Genomic DNA, 21,965 nt, shown 5'->3' with positions numbered 1-21,965 from the left:
TCCAGAAAATGAGCGGCAGCAGATGAAATACCCCTGCCCCTTGCACGATACCTTGACGCCATGGCAATATTGGATAAATGTTGCTGTTTTCTTCTTCGCAATTCCTGCGTGGTCTGTCCCACGTAGATCATCGGGCAATCGCAGATTAGAGCGTAGACAAGAAAGCGGGTTTTGCAATTGACGAAAGCTTTTTTCAGTGTAATCTGAAAAGGAGAGGCAGTGAGCGTGAGTCCATCCTGTGCCACCATATATTGACACACATTGCACCCACCACATGGGAAGGTTCCAAAAGTCCTCACTCCCCTATTCAATCTAACTGTGGGGCATACATAATGGCTGTGGCAGAGCAAGTCCTTAAGAATTTTTGCCCGTCGGGCAATCAATTTAGGGGTGGCCGAGATATGAGGTGTCAATCTCTGTTCACTTATTAGCGTACCCCAACTACGATCAAGGATCTTGTAAATATCCCGCCACTGGTTGTTGAAAGTGGTCACAATACCAAGTGGTGTGTTTGACTCACGTGACTGTCTCTGAAGTAGATCTGACCGTGCGCTAGTCCAGGCCCTCTGATATGCGGAGGAAATTACCTTCTTTGGATAGCCACGGTGTCTGAAGTGATCTGTGAGTGTCCTCGCTTCATCTTGAAAGTCAGACGTTAGACTGCAATTCCTCTTCAGGCGACTCCTCCCACCATCCTAAAAATAAGTTCGCATAAGAAGGTGCACACCGAGCCCCCATGGCGGTCCCCTTGACCTGTCTATAAAAGCACCTATCAAAAACAAAATAATTTTTATCGAGGACAAAGAACAATAAATCAAGTAGGAATTGGTCATGCTCTCTGTCCCCCGTGGTGCTCAGGTCTAAGAAAAAGGAAACCGCTTTCAATCCTAAATCATGGTTAATGTTTGTGTACAGGGACTCGACATCTAAAGTAATCACGATCGTATCTGGTGGTAGACAGAGGTCTTGAAGAAGTTGGATAAGGTGTGTCGAGTCCCTAAGAAAAGATTTAAGCTTCATGGCCAATGGTTGAAGAAAAAAGTCTACGTAGGTACAAGGCTTTTCAAAAAGGCCATTGATGCCAGAGACTATTGGCCTACCTGGGGGATTAACCAACGATTTGTGCACCTTCGGAAGAAGGTAGAAGGTCGGAATGACAGGGAACTCCGTTGTAAGGAAATCCACCTCCTTTTTGCTTAGTATGCCATGGTCCGCTGCTTGTCCAATAAGCTGGTCCAATTTCCCCTTCAAGAAATCTGTAGGATCCGCTGGAAGGCGTAGATAGCAAGTAGAGTCTCCTAGTTGGCGACCAACCTCCTGTAGATAGAGGGAGTTAGGCCACAGAACAATATTGCCCCCCTTGTCCGCTTCACGAACAAGGAACTCTCTATTGCTCTGCAGGTCCCTAAGTGCCCTACGTTCAGATGGATTTAAGTTATTACTATTACCGTCAGTATGGAGAGCCTGGATTTCTCTGTATGTTTCATTAAAGAAGATCTGGACCGCCGGAAAGAGGGAAAAAGGAGTGGCCTGCGAGGGTAGTCTTCCACCAAAACGTTTCCTTGTAGATGTCGTCTCATTTTCGTGAAGAAGGTCCATCAGATCCCTGAGAACCTGTCGTTCGTCATTCGGGAGCAGATCTACTGAGGAAGGATGATGATACAAAAGCTTGAATGTTAACTGGGGGAAGAACAAATAAACATCCTTCACCAGGATAAACTTGTCCAAGATGTTCATTGGAGCAAAAGAAAGACCCTTTCCCAAAACATGTTTCTCAGTTGGGGTCAAAGCATGCGTGGATAAATTAATGATCTGTAAATTACCCGAATCATCATGTAGGTTTTGTTGCTCCAAAGGGACACAGGGGGCTGGATCTAGCGTCTCCTGTAGTTGTATCTCGTTTCCCGTTTGTATGCAGGGGACGAGTTCTTGAACCCCCTGGTACGTTTTTTTGTTGTTGTGCCTCTTAGTCTTACGTCTGCCCCTCCTGTAGCCCCTTCTAGATCGCTTGGATCTGACGATAAAAAATCGCTGGAAGATACTTCCAGTCTATTATTGGTGGTGATATGAGTGTTAGTCTCTGAGGGTATTACCCTTCTGTTGCCACTGTGCCCCCATCTATAAGTCCGACCACCTGTGAAATCCACCTTGTCCCTATAGAATTTACGTCTTTTTACCTCAGTTACTTCTTTCTCAAATTTATCGATGGTACTTTTAAGTTGTTGTTTAAACGTAGCCACTGAGGACGCCTCAAAGGTGGCAAGTTGAATCTCCCTATTCTTAATATCCTTTAATTTAACCAAGAGGGCCTGGTCATGGGCTATTAGCATATCCATTAAAATGGATGAACATTTCATTAAACCAGCTTCCCAGGTGTTTTGAAATGCTGTATCCACTTCCCAAGCAGGGAAGATCTGCACCCTGGGAAGCTGGTTTAATGAAATGTTTGCATCTCGGCTTCAGGAAAATGGCCGCCGCGATCTCCATCTGCGCACGCGCGGCATCCCACGGCCATTTTCCTGAAGCCCCGTGCAGCAGAGCACTCCATCTGCGCATGCGCGGCCTCAGGAAGATAGCCGCCCCCACCAATGACAAGGGTAATAGCGCAGATCGCGCGCTTTTTCTTCACCTGCGTGCAGTGGATTCGGCACTTGGACATGCGCACACCACTACGCCACCAACGGAAAGCTGGGGAAGAAACAGCGATGTCACCACGCCCACCCGACCTGACCAGCCTGATTGACAGGCGAAAACGGCGACTTTGGTAATGTATTTCGCAGCATAGGTGGGGAATCAGGGTACACTACATACACTATTGTAACGCACAGCGCAGGCCCTATTTAACAGTATTTTTATCTCAATCTGAAAAAACAGGGTTACAGGTTCCCTTTAATGATGGCCTCATGAGATGCTCCATAGAATAATATGCCGCATATGCTGCTCCATAAAGGTTGATGGCCTCGTAAGGTGCTCCATAGAATAATATGACCCATAAAGGTTGATGGCCCCATAAGATGTTCCATAGAATAATATGCCACATATGCTGCACCATAAAGGTTGATGGCCCCATAAGATGCTCCATAGAATAATATACCCCATAAAGGTTGATGGCCCCATAAGATGCTCCATAGAATAATATGCCCCATAAAGGTTAATGGTCTCATAAGTTGCTCCATAGAATAATATGCCCTATAAAGGTTGATGGCCCCATAAGATGCTCCATAGAATAATATGCCCCATATGCTGCTGTTGCGATAAAAAAAAAATTGACATACTTGCCTCTCGTCGCTGGGAACCAGGTGCAGGAGTCGCCACTGGCTCAGGCCCCTGGCACTTGAGATATTCACCTGTCCCCGTTCCACCTCCGCACGCCTCTGTGTCTTCTGGGTCCCCTGGATGTGACTGTTCAGGCAGAGGGCGAGCACTAACCACGTCATCGCGCCCTCTGACCTGAACGTCACAGCCAGAGGACGCAGAAGACAGATCGCGGCGGTGGAATGGGGACAGGTGAATATCGCCTGGCTCAGCCTCCCCCATCATACTCACCCTGCTGGCGCAGTCTGCATGTCCGTTCTTCTCCGATGGTCTCTAGCGTGCGCCGGCAGCTTGTTTTTGTGTTCAGCAGTCACATGGTACCGCTCATTAAAGTAATGAATATGCGTTCCACACCTATGGGAGTGGAGTCGCGTCCATATTCATTACTTTAATAAGCGATACCACGTGACCGCTGAACACAGGAAGAACTACGGGCGCCGGAGACCATCTGAGAAGCAGGGATGTGCAGAGACGCGCCGGGAGAAAGTGAGTATGATGTGACAGCTCCCCCTCCCCCGCACGACCCCCTGGGACACTGGCTCGAGTATAAGCCGAGAGGGGCACTTTCAGCCTAAAAAAAATGGGCTGAAAATCTCGGCTTATACTCGAGTATATACAGTAAATGGCTGTATAAAGTTTATTAATTCAATCATCTAAAAACGTATCCATTAGAGTAACACTGCCAAAGCAGGAAAAAATGAAGAATCTTGAATTGGAGAGTAGCCAGGGTAAAGTACAAAATTAACTTAGCCATTAAGCACAAAAAAAAGCTAATGATAATTTTTATCATAGCAAAAGGCATCAATATATGCAGGACTATGGTAATCAAGAAGCCTGGGGCGACAGGCTGGGACCTAAACCTCCTTCACTATGTGAGTTACAGCTGGGTACAGGCATTTTTCTGTTTACTGCTTACTTTGCACAATAGTGAGTTGCAAAATACTCCGGTCACATGGAAGTGCACAGGTCACAGATGAAAGGATTAAAAGTTTCTTTGTTTACTGAAATCCACAACGAGTTTCGACGGAACAGCTCCGTCTTCATCAGGAGGCACCCGGCAGGAGCTGCATTGGACCTTTCTCAAACAACATCTCCCCTGACCGCCAGCCTGGCGCTCCGTTAGCCTGTCTTTTCTGTATCTATTTACTTTGCACAATATGCACTATAGCACCTTCTCTTAAAGGGAACCTGTCACCTCCCCAGGCGTTTGTAACTAAAAGAGCCCCCTTGTGCAGCACTAATGCTGCATTCTGACAAGGTGGCTCTTTTATTTTGGGTCCCTTCCACCGTTGAAAGAATCGTTTTTAGAATTTGCCCTCCATACCTGTAGTTTGTCAGGGGGGCATGTCTTTCCTCAGAGGACACAAACTCCTCCCAGCCATCAGTCATTTCCTACTTTCCCCTGGGCGCCGTCTCCTCAGCATTCAGTTATGTCCCCGGCGCCTGCGCTGTAATTTTTTTTCTCGGGCATGCGCAGTTAGCGCTGCCCTTCCACTGACATCACATGATGTCTTCATTCTCGCGCCTGCGTGTACGCGCGGCCCAAGATTCCCAGCCCCGCAGTGTGAAGAAATCAGAAGAGACTGACAATACAAAGGTGACATCAACCCCCCTGCAATCATTACCCCACTTGCCACTGCAACAGAGCAAGTGGGAAGTGTGAGGCTAAGCACCAAATTTGGCGCATCTTATAGATGTGTCTTTTCTGGGGCGGCTGAGAGCTGATGTTTTTAGTCTGGGACAGGCCAATATCCATGGCCCCTTCCTAGGCTGTTAATATCAGCCTGCAGCTGGCTGTCTGCCTAGCCTCTGCTGGCTTGATTTTATAGGGGGACCATAAGTCAGTTTGTTTTTGGGGTCCCCCTGTAAACTAGCCAGTAAAGGCTAAGCAAACAGCTATGAGCTGATAGTAACAGACTGGGAACCTTTATGGCTGTTGTATCCTTCCCAGAATATTAACATCAACCCTCAGCTGTTAGCTTTCCCCTCTGCTGGTTATTAACCCCTTTCTGCCATATGTCGTACTATCCCGTCGAGGTAACCTGGGACTTAATTCCCCGGCGTCTTTTCCCCGGCGCTGACAGCTTCTTCCTGTACTGAGCGGTCACATGGTACCGCTCATTACAGTAATGAATATGCGGCTCCACCTCCCATAGAGGTGGAGACGCATATTCATTACTGTAATGAGCGGTAACGGTGACCGCTCAGTACAGGAAGAAGCTGTCGGCGCCAGGGAACAGACATGCAGGGACCGCCCCAGGTGCAGGTGAGTATAACTGGGAGCACTGCGCGATATTCACCTGCTCCTCGTTCCGGCGCCTCTCCATCTTCACCGTCTTGTGCAGTGACGCTCAGGTCAGAGGGTGCGGTGGCGTGGTTAATGTGCGCCCTCTGCCTGAACCTCAGTGCAGGAGACGCTGAAGATGGAGCGGAGCCGGAACGAAGTCAGGTGAATATTGAAAGTGCCGGGGGCCTGAGCGACGGAGAGGTGAGTATGTGATTTTTTTATCGCAGCAACAGCAAATGGGGCAAGTGTCTGTATGGAGCATCTATGGGGCCATAACGTTTGTGCAGCACTGTATGGGGCCATAATGTTTGTGCAGCACTAAATTGGGCCATAACGTTTGTGCAGCACTATATGGGGCCATACATTTGTGCAGCACTGTATGGGGCCATAACGTTTGTGCAGCACTATATGGGGCAAGTGTCTGTATGGGGCCATAATGTTTGTGCAGCACTATATGGGGCAAATGTCTCTATGGGGCCATAACATTTGTGCAGCTCTATATGGGACCATAACGTTTGTGCAGCACTATATGGGGCAAGTGTCTGTATGGGGCCATAACGTTTGTGCAGCATTATATGGGGCAAGTGTCTTTATGGGGCAAGTGTCTGTATGGAGTATCTTATGGGGCCATGATCAACGTTTTTGCAGCACTATATGGGGCAAATATCTTTATGGAGCATCTTATGGGGCCATAATCAACATTTGTGCATCATTTTATTGGGCAAATGTGTCTATGGAGCATCTTATGGGGCCATTATTAACCTTTATGCAGGATTATATGGGGCATATTTTAATATGGAGCATCTTATGGGGCCCATCATAAACTTTATGGGGCTCCTGATTCAATATGGATATTCAAAAACACTTAACCTACTGATGTCTCAATTAATTTTACTTTTATTGGTATCTATTTTTACTTTTGACATTTACTGGTAGCTGCTGCATTTCCCACCCTAGGCTTTTACTCAAGTCATTAAGTTTTCCCTGTTTTTTGTGGAAAAATTAGGGGGGTCGGCATATATTCGGGTCGGCTTATACTCTAGTATATACGGTAACTAGTGAGACAGTTTTATTGGTCGGGTTGTTCTGGACGTGGCGATACAAAATATGTGTATTTTATTGTTTATATTTTTTTTCATACAAATATTTATTTATGGGTACCATATATTTTGATTATTTTTTAGATATGTTTATAATTTTTTGAAAAGCTTTTTTTAAACTTTTGTTCTATATAGGACTTTTTGCAGGCTGATCACTTGTACAGCATAGAGATGCCGGAGCATCTCTATGCTTTTTAAACTGTCAGCGCTGCACTGACAAAGTTGTTTCATCATTCTCTGAGCATGATCAATCAACTTTGCTAGCTCTGATGTCATGATCCAAATCTCTCATCGGACTCTCCGATCCAAGGGCATAGGGGCTGTGTTCTCTCTGCCTGTACCCGAAATGCTGCAATCGAGTTCGATCCCAGCATTTAGTGGTTTAGAGTGTCCAGAATGGTATGGGACCGCTCCTAGCACTGAGTGCCAGGTGTCAGCTGTCAGAATCAGCTGACACTGGATGGCAGTTGCATGCGCACAGCCTCTGAGCGCAAAATCACTGGGACATATTTTCATACGGCACAGGTATGCTAGAGAAGGCAAAAAACATTTCCTCCTCCAAGATATCGGCGATTGCCAAGAGCTGCTACTGCACAGGCAGTGCTATCTTGGAGGAGGAAATTTTTTTTTCTTCTCTAGCAAGATGGCAAGATCATTTATTCTATCACCTTTATATACACCGATAGCTGCTACAGTTTTATAAAAAATTGTTTTTATATACTCCTCAAGATAACCTCAAGCACTTTTATTAACAACACAGTAAACATGCGATTATGCTGCAGCATGACTGGCACCTGCCTGCAGAAAGTTGTGGTTTTTTTGCAGTGTGTACATGTATTCATTATGTAAACTAGGGGCTGGTCACTGAGGGATCACTGATCTGTCAGCAGTCTGCATTTGAATACCTAATCGGAGCACCACCTGAAGACCGCCCCCCACAGCCCCGTCCCGAAGCACGAGAATCTCATTAACTCAAAACTGAAAATAAAGATTAAACAACTTTAAATCAGTATAACGCGGTTACTGAGCACAATCCTGCTGACTGTTTCCCTTTAAGTCTTCTCTTAGCCTTTTTTTTTTGCAAATTGTTTCTTCAGAGAGGAAGAGGACTAGAACTCTAGTGCCACCTATTGGAAGTAGCAATCCTAACAGTCAATGTCGAGTCGATATTGACTGTTAGGATTGCTACTTCCAATAAGCACTTGAAAAAGACACAAGATGGCGGGCACCGCACAGAAAATATATATGCTAAAGGGATCAGCCACGTGCATATGTAATGTACAAGCGAAACACAAGAGAAAAGAATATGCACATAGTGGGATCAACCTAGTACAATAAATTTTATTTTATAATAACACCTCACCACACATGAAGGCAAAACAGGGAGAAACAAACATTTAAAAACAATTGAGGTGACAGTTTCCTCACGTTCCGGAGACACTGACACACGTAGACACATAAAAATCACTGCATCTGTTCAGATGTCAGTGATTTTTTGCGGACCGTGTCTCCGTGTGCCAAACACGGAGACATGTCATTGTTCGTGGGAGCGCACGTATTACACAGACCCATTAAAGTCAATGGGTCCGTGTAAAACACGTACCACACATGGACGTTGTCCGTGTGCAGTCCGTGTGCCATGCAGGGAACAGCGCTACATTAAGCACTGTCCCCCCCACTGGTGCTGAAGCCGCGTTTCATATCTTCCCTGCAGCAGCGTTTGCTGTAGAGAAGATATGAATAATAGTGTTTAAAATAAAGATCTATGTGTCCCCCGCCCTCCCACCCCCTGTGCGCCCCCCCACCCCCTGTGCGCCCCACCGCTGTTCTGAAAATACTCACCCGCCTCCCTCGTTGGCTGTCGCTGCTTCCTGGTCTGGCCGCATCTTCTCCTGTATGCGGTCACGTGGGGCCACTCATTTACAGTAATGAATATGCGGCTCCACCTCCCATAAGTTATGGCTCTGGGAAGAATGGGAGCAAAAAATGAAAATGCAAAAACTGAAATACGTCTGTTCATTAGGGCAGTCCCACATGTCCAGATAATTCCAGTACCGGAATTATCCGTGTCCGTGTGCCCGTGCGTTTCTGTGGCACATCAGTGTGGCACACGGGCGGCACACGTGTGCCGCCCATGTGCCCACTGGGTACCATACGCACCATGCAGGAAACAGCGCTAAAGTTTAGCGCTGTCCCCTGCATCTGGTGCTGAAGCTGCCATTCATATCTTCTTTGCAGCAGCGTTTGCTGTAAAGAAGATATGAATATTCCTGTTTTTTTTTTGTTTCTCGTGTTTATAATAAAGATCCATGTGCCCAACCCCCTCCCACCCCCTGTGCGCCCGCCCGCTGTTCTTAAAATACTCACCCGTCTCCCTCGCAGGCGCTGCTTCCTGTCCTGGCCACACCTTCTACTGTATGAGCGGTCACGTGGTGCCGCTCATTTCCAGTAATGAATATGCGGCTCCACCCCTATGGGAGGTGGAGCCGCATATTCATGACTCTAATCGGCGGCCCCACGTGACCGCTCATACAGTAGAAGGTGCGGCCAGGACAGGAAGCAGCGCCAGCCAGCGAGGGAGCCGGGAGAGTATTTTAAGAGCAGCGGGCGGGCGCACAGGGGGTGGGGGGGGGGGGTGGTGGTCACATGGATCTTTTTTTTAAACACGAGAAACAAAAAAAACACAGGAATATTCATATCTTCTCTACAGCAAACGCTGCTGCATAGAAGATATGAATGGCGGCTTCAGCACCAGTGGGGGGGACAGCGCTTACTGTAGCGCTGTCTCCTGCACGGCACACGGACTGCACACGGACAATGTCCATGTGCGGTACGTGTTTTACACGGGCCCATTGACTTTAATGGGTCCGTGTAATCCGTGCGCTCCCACGAACACTGACATGTCTCCGTGTTTGGCATAGATGCATTGATTTCAATGTGTCTACGTGTGTCAGTGGCTCCGGTACGTGAGGAAACTGTCACCTCATGTACCGGAGCCACTGACGTGTGAAACCGGCCTTAAGGTGTATAGTTACTTCAAGCTGTTTTTTTTTTAGCTATGTGTGTTTATCTTGTGTTTTTTTTCCCAGGCCAACTTCTTTGATGAGTACCAAATGGAGGGAGTGTCTTCGGAGCAGAATGAAATATTTTTGGAGCTAATTCCAGAAAACCTTTCTCGAGCTTTGAAAACTGCACAGAATGCCAAGGCTGTAAAAATCAAGCTGACAAATAAACACTGTCCCTGTATCACAGTGGCAGTAGAATTGGTAAGAAATCATACACATGAAGATGCAAACCTAATTTAATCCCATCCTAACATAGGACATACTGGTACATCTTATGCCTTTTTTTAAGTGAAAGTCCCAAAGAGTGACTAAATAAGGCTATGTGCACATGTTCCGAATTATTTGCGTTTTTTTTGTTTTTTCAGCGGTTTCCACTGCCAAAACGCTTAAGCGTTAAGCATCCCATCATTTTTAATGCATGCTGCAATTTTTGTGCACATGTTGCATTTTTTTTCCGCGATAAAAATGCATCGCGGAAAAAAACACAGCATGTTCATTAATTTTGCTTATTTTGGGGGGATTTTCCACTATATTACTGCATTGGAAAGCTCCGGAAAAAATGTGAAAAATCCGCAAAAGAAACGCATGAAAAACGCGGAAAATATCCATGCGAATTTCCTGCGAAAGTAGTCTGGATTTGCTCAGGAAAATTCTGCACACTTTCCTGAACGTGGGCACCTAGCCTAAAACAGATTTTTCTTTTTTTAAATTACAAAATATAAAATATTATTCTAATAAATACATATTCCTATGGAAGAAAATAAACAAAAATGCACATATTTGGTATCGATGCATCCGGAACAACCTAATCTTTAAGTGCCACACTAGTTTACCCATTCATTTAACGCCGTGAAGAAAGCTAAAACTGTGCTTTCTCCGTCTCCCATGACAGCACCACGGAGAGAGGGGATCCGCTCTTCAGGGACAGGAAACCCAAAGATAAAAGGGCGGTACCCCTCCCTCGCATCAGTTGATTTCCTCTCCCTGACTGTGAAACTTCAGTGCGGTACCTGCACGAAGATGTCATCTGGAAGAAGAGACCAGGGTCGGGCAGTCGGGTTCTGGCAGTGAGGAGGCTCCTGCCGCGGCTGATCCGGTACTTGAGGCCGCCACCGCTGGGACTAATGGGTCCTTCAGGGTGTGCGGGAGGGGAGCACAGCCGCCGCTCCAGAGTGGAGTATGGGGTTCCCGGGAGTACACGAGCTGGCAGCGTGTACAATAGGTGCACCAAGATGGCCGCCGCTCCGGAAGTGGAGCTGAAATTCCGGTTTCCGGGGCGGGCGCATGCGAAGTAGCACTCTCCTCACTCCCAGTGAGCACAGGTGGAGGGGGGTGGGACTGTAGATGACACAGCAGGGCGGCAGATTCAAAAAGGAGACCGATGCAGACAGCTTCTGCTGCATGCGGTCTCCATAATCATGGAAGGCAGCGACGGGCAGCTCCAAGAGCAGCAGCACCTGCTTAAACAGCAACAACAGAAGCGCCATCATAAACAGCAGTATGGGCCAAAGGACAAAGATAAGCGGAGCAGCTGTTCCAGTAACCGTTCCACAGTGCAGCAGGTCAGCTGCAGCAAACAAGTCACCATCTACGGATCCCTCGGTCCAAGCAGTCCCCCATCCAGAACAGGTTCCTGCGACTTCATCTAATGGTGAGTAAACGTCGAGAAAGTCCATCATTATAATGGGGTTCCTGTTAGAATTTGTTTTGTTGTTGACCATCCTCCATCTTGTTGTGGTTTTCTGGCTGCTGGTTTTCTACCTCTGGTGTTGGGTTGTCTTCTTGGGTCAGGTGATTGTATGACCCTTTATTACCCAGTACCTGCCTCCCAGTTCTTGCTGGACAACAGTGTTAATCCGCTAGAGTTCTGGCTAGGTACTTTGATAGCTTTCTGTGTTTGATATTGTGCAGTTCTGGGTCCCCCCAATTCTATGCTTAATTTCTGTTTTCTGTTTCTTTCTGCAGCCTTCTCTGTATTTTCTATTAGGCGGTGGCCTGTTTTTATACTCAGTCCTTAGATCTTTTAGAGACCTCCTTCCCCCTATTTATAGGGAGATTAACCTAGGATCGTCGGTGGGTCTATTCGCAAGGAATAGGTCGCCCACTCCATCGTAGGGTATCAGCTTAGTCTTAGTGCAGGGTCTGTTTTCCCCCTTCTATGCTAGTTCTGTGTTGCAGTTCTGTAACAGTTCCTTCTGTTCCCTTAATAGAGAAAGAAGTCGGGGAAAATGAGGAACCGGTTCTGCCCAACGTGTAATAGGCCCTTATCAGAATCTCGGGATAAGAAGCCATGTAGTTCATGCATACAGAATGTATGTGAGGAAACCCCATATTTTGCTTCTGAACTAAGATCCGCAACTAGAGCTGAAGTTCAGAATGCCATCTCAACCATCTCCCAGGGGGGAAAATCAGTAATTAAAGATGTATGTACTCCAGGTCTGACCCCTTTACTTCAGGGGAACTGGATTCGGATGCCTCAGACTCCTCAGCTTCATCCCAGGGTGAAGACAAAGGAGGGCGTCACTGCTTTCCCCTAGATGAAGTAGAGGGTCTGGTAAAAGCAGTGAGGTCCACTATGGGGAATGGAAGACCCCCGTCCGGATAGAACAATCCAGGATATAATGTTCGGAGGCTTAGGACAGAAGAAGCGTAGAGTGTTCCCAATAAATCCAAATGTCCAATCCTTAATCAAAAAGGCATGGGAAAAACCGGATAGGAAAAACTTTTCAGTTCCTTCCCTCAAAAGAAAATACCTTTTTAAAGGAGGAGGCATGCACATCCTGGGACAAAGCTCCTAAGCTTGATGTAGTGGTCGCCAAAGCTTCAAGTAAGTTTTCACTCCCCTTTTAAGATATGGGGAAGCTTAAGGATCCCCCAGATATGAAAGCTGACACCCTCCTAAAAGCGACATGGGAATCGGCGGGGGGAAATCTTAGGCCGGCTACAGCGGCGACATGTACCTCCAGATCTCTCATGGTATGGGTGGATGAACTGGAGAAACAACTAAGGGATGGGACACCAAGAAACAAAATTCTAGAATCCCTACCCATGATAAGAGGGGCAGCAGCATTCCTAGCGCACTCATCGGAAGATTCAGTCCGTTTAACATCAAAATCGGCAGCACTTTCAAATGCGGCTAGGTGACCCCTATGGCTCAAAAGCTGACCGGGAGATCTTCAGACCAAGCTTAAGCTATGCTCAATTCCCTGTGAGAGTAAATATTTGTTTGGTGAAACTTTAGATTATATACTCCAAAAAGCAGGAGATAAAAAGAATGGATTTTCAAACCTAGGGCCAACACAATACAATACCAACGTCCCTTTCGAAAAGAAATTGTTCCGTAGAAAACACAGAAGGGAACAAAATAGATGGGAAAAAGGACAGGAGATTTCTCTTCGGCAACCCCTCCCGAGATAAAAAATCCCCAAAGTGACTGTCTCCCCAGGATGGGGGGAAGATTAACCTTATTCCTCTCTGCCTGGGAAAAAATATCAAACAATCCTTTTATCCTAGGTCTCATCAGATAAGGGTTGAAAATAGATTTCTCCTCCTTTCCCCTTCAAAACTGCGTCATAACCCCACTAAGGTCCTCCACAAAGGAACGCCCCCTGAGGAAGGTTTCATTCCGAAACGCGCGTCGGGGTGAGCGGTGGAAGCTGCGGTGGTTGGTGTTCTAATTACGGGTAAGATTGGGGGCTTCTTCTCTCCCTATGGGGTGTCATTTACATGATGTACAATACGATTTGACAATCTACCATGGGAGTGTGGCTCTGCTACTGTTTTAGCCCTTTGTGGCTCTGGGCCAGCTTTATAATGTGGAAGTTCCCCATGTGATATATATGATTCACCCCACGTACCGTCGGCTGCTCCGTTTTGGCTATTGTGCTACACTGTCTGTATAACTCCCCTCTGCTCTTTTTATACCTGTTTGTCGATTTGTTTTATTAATAAACTATTTTGATATTTTGGACTATAAAACTGCTGTGGGTGCTTTTTGTTTTCTTATGCTATGAATTGCAGTCTGTCCCATTATTTGTCCTGTTACATTGGGGTATTTCTTGGACTTTATTCCCCTGTTACTATATTGGCTACTTTGGCCCCCATGTTTAGACAATGTCACTGTATTTTTAAAAGGAACAAAGAGCATGAGAGAACGAGGTCTTAAATCTGGAAGAGAAAGCGGTCCTACAGCGTGTTCCACCTCATGAAAGGGGAAAAGGGTTTTATTCCCCGCTATTCCTGGTATCAAAACCAGACGGTATATATATATCGGACAATAATAAACCTACGGAAATTAAACAACTATGTTTGAAGCCAAAAATTCAAGATGGAATCAATAAGATCCACCATCAAGATACTGTTTCCAGGATGCTTTATGACGGTACTAGACATCAGAGATGCATATTGCTACATACCTGTCCACGAGGAATATCGGAAATTCCTCAGACTACCAATCTTTATAAATGGGGTGGTGGAAGAATTCCAATACATGGCTCTTCCGTTCGGAATATCAATAGCCCCCAGGGTGTTTACAAAATTAGTAGCAGAAATAATGGCCCATTTGAAGGAACAAGATATTCTAATTATTCCATACTTAGACGACCTGCTAATAGTGAGCGACTCAGCCCAGAACTGCAAAATCCAACGAGACAGAGTAATGAGAACCTTGGAAAATATAGGATGGTTTCTAAACTTACAAAAATAAAGACTGGAACCCAGCAGAATTCAAGAATTTCTCCTTCGCCTCATTGGGGGACACAGGACAGTGGGTGTATGCTTCTGCCGCCAGGAGGCTGACACTAAGTAAACTTGAAAAAAAGTTAGCTCCTCCTCCATCGTATACACCCTGACACTGGCTACCAGAGACTCCAGTTTATGCTTAGTGTCTCAAGGAGGCACATCTCTGGGTCCTGGATTCTTTGGACCCGATTTTCTACATCTTTGGATTGAGGGGCGACGGACCTTTTTGAGGGTCCGATCTCCCCAAACCATCAACGGGCAAGTACGTGCAAACTTTTCCACGTATCCCTTCCCGCTACGTGGGATCCTGCACCGGACTTGGCCCTGACCACCCTGAGGTAGCAGACTCCAGGCTGTACAGGTGCCCGTAGATGTCCGTGTGTTCCCCCCTGATTCCTACACCCCTGCTCGGTGGTGTTAGCTGGGGTGGTGGACGGTCCCTCTCCTTATCCTGGGGATAATGGAGATAGGGTTCCTGCACCGTCATTTGTCTCCCCCCTCTCTGGAGTGCGGTGTGACAAAGGGAGGACTCCTGGCATTACCTGCTGCTGCGTCCTCCGGGAGCGCGGTGCCTTTTTTGTCTTTCCTCCAGCGCTGCAGTGGCTCCTTCTCGGATGGTGTGAGTCGGCGGCGTTAAGTCTGCGGCGCTGCAGCGTGTTTCGGCTCTGGCAGCGTGTTCCAGCGCTGCAGTGTTGAGACTCCGGCGCTGCAGCGTTAAAGGCGGCGGTATTATGCGGCGGTGCTGCTATCCCCCCAGAGGCTTCAGGCCTTGCCTAGCCTCCTTCGGGCGTGGGGTAGCGTCCTGCCTGGAGCCTGGGACTTCCGGTCGGCGCGCTGTGAGGCCCCGCCCCCTCCGGCGCGTCACTTCCGGTTCCGGCTTCTGCTTTCTCTGGGGAAAAATTGAGGCCCCGGCTTCGGGCCTGCTCCAGGCCGCAGCGTTGATTGGTGGTCCCTCCCCCCTAAGGCCTGCTGCGCATATAAGGCAGCGCTTTTGGGCTCCGCGTCGTGCTTTCAGGATCCATCACTGTACTCGTGGGGACACAGGACTGGGGTAAGTGCTTCTCCCTCCATCTGGCTGAAGCATTCTTTTTGTCCCAGTCCCTGGCCCTGGGTGTAGCTTTACGGATTACTATGTCTAGAAGGGTTAAGACTCACACGGTTCTTTTTACCGGTTGTGTATCTTGCCATGCCCCTTTTCCACACGCCCAAAGTAATCGCCTCTGCGAGGCCTGTGACTCTGAACGCGCCCAGGAGCCCCCCCCCCCCCCTGCCAGTCCTCCTGTAGTCTCTCTGGCTCCGGTCCCTCAAGCAGATGCTGGGGCAGTTCCGCCGGAATGGGTCACGTCCTTGTCACAATCCATGGCGTCCCTTACGGAAGCAATCAAATCTCTGCAGACCCCGGCAGTCAGGGCCGGTAGTCCATCTGTCTCGGAGAGGGTCGCGGAGTCTCAGGAGCCATCGGCCTGCAGGGGCCGCGCTCACTCTAGACAGACGCATGGTAAGCGGATTCGCACAGCGTCGCCCAGGCATTCAGGTGCTTCCGCATCCTGGAGTTCCGTATCTCGTTCTCCTTCCCCTGCTGAGAGCGGGGAAGTTGAGACTGACTACGAGTCAGAAGGGTCCCTTAATTTTGAGAATCCTGGGTTTCAGGAGTCTGTAGATAGCCTAACTGAGGCTGTCAATCAGTCTTTAGGGATAGAGGACGAGCTCTCCTCATCCTCTGATCATAAGGTCTCTTTTAAGCGGGCTAAACGGGCCCATAGGGTTTTTTCCTCTCACCCTGAGTTTGAGGACCTGATTCGACGCAACCGGGAGCACCCGGACAAGCGCTTTTCAGGGCAAAAAGCTCTGAAGGCTAGGTATCCCTTTGCTTCGGAACTTTGTAGTAAATGGGCAGAAAATCCTTCTGTAGATCCTCCAGTGTCCCGTTTAGCTTCTAGCACGTTGCTATCTCTGCCTAATGGCTCATCAATTAAGGATCCTACGGATCGTCTTATAGAGAGCTTGGCTCGTTCCTTCTTTGAGGCCTCAAGTTCGGCACTTTTTCCTTCCTTTGTGGCAACTTGGGTTGCCAGGACTATGATAGCTTGGTCGGAGTCGTTATCAAAGGCTCTTCAAGAAGGTAATTTGTCAGCAGAATTGGCGGAAATGTCATCTCAGGTAGCACTGGCTGGTAGCTATCTGATTAACGCATCCCTAGATGCAGCAGATTGTGCTTCTTCGGCTGCGTCTAATGCTATTGCCATCAGAAGGGCCCTTTGGTTAAGGTCCTGGCGGGCTGATTCTACCTCTAAAAAATCTCTTACATCCCTACCTTATCAGGGTCGTCGTTTGTTCGGAGAGAAGCTGGATCAGCTCATTTCTGACTCCACAGGAAGGAAAAGTAAGTTTCTTCCTCGGCAGAGGGCTAGACAGCCTTTTCGTCGCCAATTTCAGGCCCGTTTAGAACCTTTTGCAATGTTAGATGGGCCCCAGCATCAGGCTCTCCTGCGCAGGGTCGACTCAATCAGGACCGAGACGGTCGGATCTCTTATACGGCCAGCCAAGGGGGAAGAATGCGTTCCCAGTCTACTAGATCAAGAGGATCTAGGACTCAAAGATTTTCGGCTAAGTGACTGGAGGCCTCCTCTGGGTGTCTCCAACAAAGTAGGCGGACGTCTTTTATTTCGCCAGGTCTGGCTTCAGGTAATCCACGACCGGTGGGTTGGAGAGCTCGTATCATCAGGGTACAAAATAGAGCTGGTTCAGCTGCCTCCTCCCCGTTTCTTCCCATCCCGTCTTCCCAGGTGCGAGTCTCTCCGTCAAAGCCTGTTCAATTCCATAAAGTTCCTTCGTATCAGCGGTGTCATTTCTCCTGTTCCAAGGGAGGAAAGGTTTCAGGGCTTTTATTCCAATCTTTTTGTAGTGCCCAAAAAGGACGGAGCAGTGAGGCCTATCCTAGATCTCAAACTCTTAAACAGGTTTGTCCGCGTTCGTCACTTTCGGATGGAGTCTCTCCGGTCAGTCATCGCCTCTCTGGAAAAGGGAGAGTTTTTGGCCTCAGTAGACATTCAGGATGCTTATCTACATATTCCCATCTTTCCACCTCATCAAAGATTTCTCCGGTTTGCCGTAAACAATCTACACTTTCAATTCACGGCATTACCCTTCGGGCTGGCCTCCGCTCCCAGGGTGTTCACAAAAGTCATGTCTACTGTGGTATCCATTCTGCACTCCCGAGGTATAGTTGTCTTGCCATACCTAGACGATCTGCTGATCAAGGGACCGACTTTTCAATCTTGCAGGGAAAATGTCGGCTTCACTCTGGACACCCTTTCTCGTCTAGGTTGGCTGGTAAATTTAAGGAAGTCATCCCTACAGCCGTCCCGGAAAATCTCATTTTTAGGCATGATTTTCGACACCTCTCAAGCCCTATCAATCCTTCCCCAGGACAAGGTCCTAGCCCTTCGGCGGGAAGTGAAGAATCTTCAACAACCGGGCCCTCATACGATTCGGTCTGGCATGAGGGTGTTAGGAAAGATGGTTGCAACTATAGAGGCGGTTCCGTTTGCGCAGCTTCATCTTCGACCCCTCCAACAAGCAATCCTATCAGTGTGGAACAGAAATCCTCTGTTCCTCAACCGCAGATTTCGGTTGTCTCTCCAGGCCAGGCTGGCCCTCTCTTGGTGGCTAAACAGCTCATCTCTACTCAGGGGGAAGCCCTTCCCCCCAACCAATTGGCTAGTGGTTTCCACAGATGCCAGTCTCCTGGGTTGGGGAGTGTTAAAAATCGTTATTGCGCAAAAATATCTAATCAAGACTTAACCAGGTGCGTTATTCTTAAAAGAAAAATGTCATGATATTCTGACGAAAGTATAGTGGTTTATTGAATTATCCACCATCGCAGCAAAAACATAAAAGGTAGATGAAACAATTACAAACAGAGTGTCCATGTGTAGATATCAGCGCTTCTCCTGTTACTCATCTTTAAAAGGTAAAATGGTAGAAGTCATCTGTCTGTGTGAAAGTCTGAAGTCATCATGGCATGGAGTAGCTAACAGCTGTTGTTCCTCGTGTCTTGTCTCATGTCCATGGAGAATGATGATGAAGGAAGGGAGGTGACCGTCCCACGTGACAAAAAACCCCCCACCCCCTCCTAAGAGACGTTTATATATGGTTTCTACAGATCACGTGTTCTCTGTATATGGAGTTAACTTATACTCTGAGCTACATACACAGAAATAGCTTTTGATAGTGTCAGCAAGAAACCATGTGCTCGGTACAGAATAAAAATAAGAATAATATTTAACAATTCCCCCTTTTGAGGGTGACAGACATTGATTGGAACCCTCAAATTAAAATATTAATAAAATCTTCTTTCTTCTTTGGCAAAATGATGTAATAAATAATATTATTAATAATAATATCGTTATATGTTCTCAATAATATAATGATATGTAAATTCATGTTATGGTAATTTATGTTATGGTAATTCATGTTATGGTAATTCATGTTATGGTAAGCCGTGACTAATATTCATATAAAATATATATTATACTTCCCTATATCTACTTGAAGCATCTCAGGTGTGATGTCATCTGATGTCATCTGGTCTTCATCTTGGTTCTTCTTCTTGGTTCTTTCAAACAATCTTTAATATGTCTTTTGCAATAGATGATAGCATGTAGATATGTAGAGACCGTGTGTCATGTGTCAATCAAAGTCCATAAATTCAAATGTTGATAAGAAAACAAAGTCCATAGATGAAATGTAGCTTTAATATCTGTGCAGTGTCACTTTTAGAGACCTGGACTTACATTGGCTCGCCTTGGAAATCATCTGGAATCCTCATATCGTCCGCACTGGTCTTGGGACAGGTGTGACGTCTTTGGTCAGCACAGCAAGGGTTACATTGACTCTTCCTTGCTAAACATAGCACCATAACCAGTCCTTAGTGCACAGGACACATGTCAGGGTTATTGTATCGTCCTGACAATTACCTGAGTGTTCACCAGCTTTCATGGAAGTCTTATAGGTGATAGGAAACCACTGGAACGTAATAACACAGTTCATCTTTGATACTGTACTCAGTTGTCAGTGATGGATGCTGTAGTTGTTGTCAGTAGTGACATGAATTGTATTTGACACAGTCTATTATTACTCAGAAATCATAGCATTATTACCTTGTGGAACTTCTGGATAACGGCTTTTCTTCTTGCAATTTTTAAAAATCAATTGAATTTAGAAAAATATAAAATCTTTATTAACGTCTTTAGTATCTTGATTGAAGTCTTCATTCCCTATTCTATACCAAATCTGGTAATTTCCCTAACTTATAATATCACAGCGTACCATAGCAATCAATAATATTCATATAATTATTAAATGATATTAAAATGGAGTTTATATTTGGAAAAATAAAATAATAATAATAATAATAAATGATAAATGATAGTATATTATTAACCATATTCTTCATGTGATAGGACATTTTTATGTCATAGGTGTAATTTCTTTTTGAACCCATAGATGTCAGTGTGTCTTTTATGTAACAAGTGCTGATATTTATTATTAAAACTTTATTAATTTATGTTCAGTAAACCAATAATATGTAAGTATGTATAGTCATGAACCAAAATAAGAATATATATATGAATAAATAAATGAATGAATGAATGAATTGTTGTATTTAACTCAGAATTGAAACATTTCTTATATAATGAAACCATATGATCACTATATTTGATCAAGCAATATTCTTGTATTAGACATTACTTTATGAAATATAGATTTTTCCTTGATGAAAAATAAGAATGAAAAATAAAAATTGAAAGAAAAGTGGAAAAAAAATGAAAAATAAAAATGAGAATAAAAAATAAAAATAAAAATAAGGCCTTTATATGTTGATGACAAATGCTGAGATTATGTTTCAGTAACACATTCCCTTAATATTTTCCTCATGTAGATGTTGTCATAACCTTGGATCACCAAAATATTGAAATTATGCAACTTTGCATATAATACCCTTCATTAGAGGAAAAAATGACTTTTATAATATTTATTGTTATTATATCCAATAATACCTTATTCATATTTCTTCTTTATTAAAATGTGTGAAGAAGAGGTATTGATGAAATGTGATGATGTGATCAGGATCAAAAACACATTTCCCCCTTAATATCAAAAAATATTATTTTATGAAAAAAATTAATTTGTAAAAACCCAAGTGAAAAATCATTATTTTTAGAACTGTCATATCAGCTTGTGCCATATATTTGTTTGAAGATGTGTACTTATCTATGTAACTATAAAAAAACACTGAATATGAAAAAATTATAATTTGGAAAAATTATTCTAAATGTAGGTTTTCTAGAAAAATCATATTGATGTATTATTGTACTTATTAAATAATAATCACCAAAGAAATATATGTTGCATAATAATATTTAAATATATCTTAATATTCTAATAATTTAACTGAATGCTATTATTAAATTAAACACAAAGTTGTTGTTTTTTCCTTCTTCTTTCAAACATACCATAAATCATGAGGCCTCAGTCAAACTGTGCATACACATTCCACATACCACGCTCTGGTCACTCTTACATTACACACTTAGCATTAGGTTCACTCTTAGCAGCTGCCCATATTCTCTGTTATCTGTCACTCAAACTGTGACACACATAGACGTTCACAATACATTTCACATACAAAGAATAAAAAACATGTATATTAACCCAAAATATTGTATCCTAATTATCAATCAATGCGCATTGTAATCTATTAAATTTAGTATTCTAATATTCCTTTGAATATTCCCCAAATATTATGTAACAGTATGTTTTAACCTATAGAAAGGACTCCTCCATTTACAGAAACCCGAGTTGAATGTTTCACAGCTAATCCTGGAACAAGCCTGTAACTGAATCCGGTTGAATGCAAGTAAAGGCTGAGGAAAATTCCTAAAGTTAAAAATCAAGGCTATATGATATTCCTTAACTCACATATGTCACACCATGCAGTGGGAGGAAAAAAAAAAACACGTTTTAGATTATTACAGAAAGAAAATTTACATGTAGTACACACATTTTTAGGTTATTAGATATATTATTTTAAGTGTTAAATATATATATATATATAAATCATGCAGTTAATATAGCTTCCTGTGTGAATAAGACATAAATTCATGAAACAGGTATTTTTTGTTCAATCCTCGCTTTGAAAGTAAAATTCTAAGGGAAATGAAAGATAAAGGTTAATTTCATATTTATTTCAAAACAAAATAATTTAGATATCTTATACATATGTATATATTTAATAAATGTATTTAAAATGTAATTCTAAATATTTTTTACTGGAGTAAATTTTAATTATTTCACTATATATATAAAAATACAGTTAATATAATCTCTATTTATACAAATATGCTACAGTATTTACTGTATACTATATTAATATATATAACTGCAGAATTATAT

At 44.7% G+C, this 21,965-nt stretch overlaps 1 protein-coding gene across 2 annotated transcripts in view; it reads left to right on the top strand.

Moving 5' to 3' along the window:
- The window catches only part of HUS1 (HUS1 checkpoint clamp component), a 118,994-nt gene that overhangs the window by 20,319 nt on the left and 76,710 nt on the right, over positions 1–21,965 (top strand). For both annotated transcript variants that reach the window (XM_069730393.1, XM_069730394.1), the window contains exon 3: positions 9,792–9,968. In XM_069730393.1, coding sequence (XP_069586494.1) covers positions 9,792–9,968 — 177 coding nt within the window. The remainder of the gene's footprint in view (positions 1–9,791; positions 9,969–21,965) is intronic.

The sequence above is a fragment of the Ranitomeya imitator genome, chromosome 6, assembly GCF_032444005.1.
Source record: "Ranitomeya imitator isolate aRanImi1 chromosome 6, aRanImi1.pri, whole genome shotgun sequence".
NCBI lineage: Eukaryota > Metazoa > Chordata > Amphibia > Anura > Dendrobatidae > Ranitomeya > Ranitomeya imitator.
The sequence above is the reverse complement of the archived record's forward strand: the minus strand, read 5'-3'. Positions and strand labels throughout refer to the sequence as shown.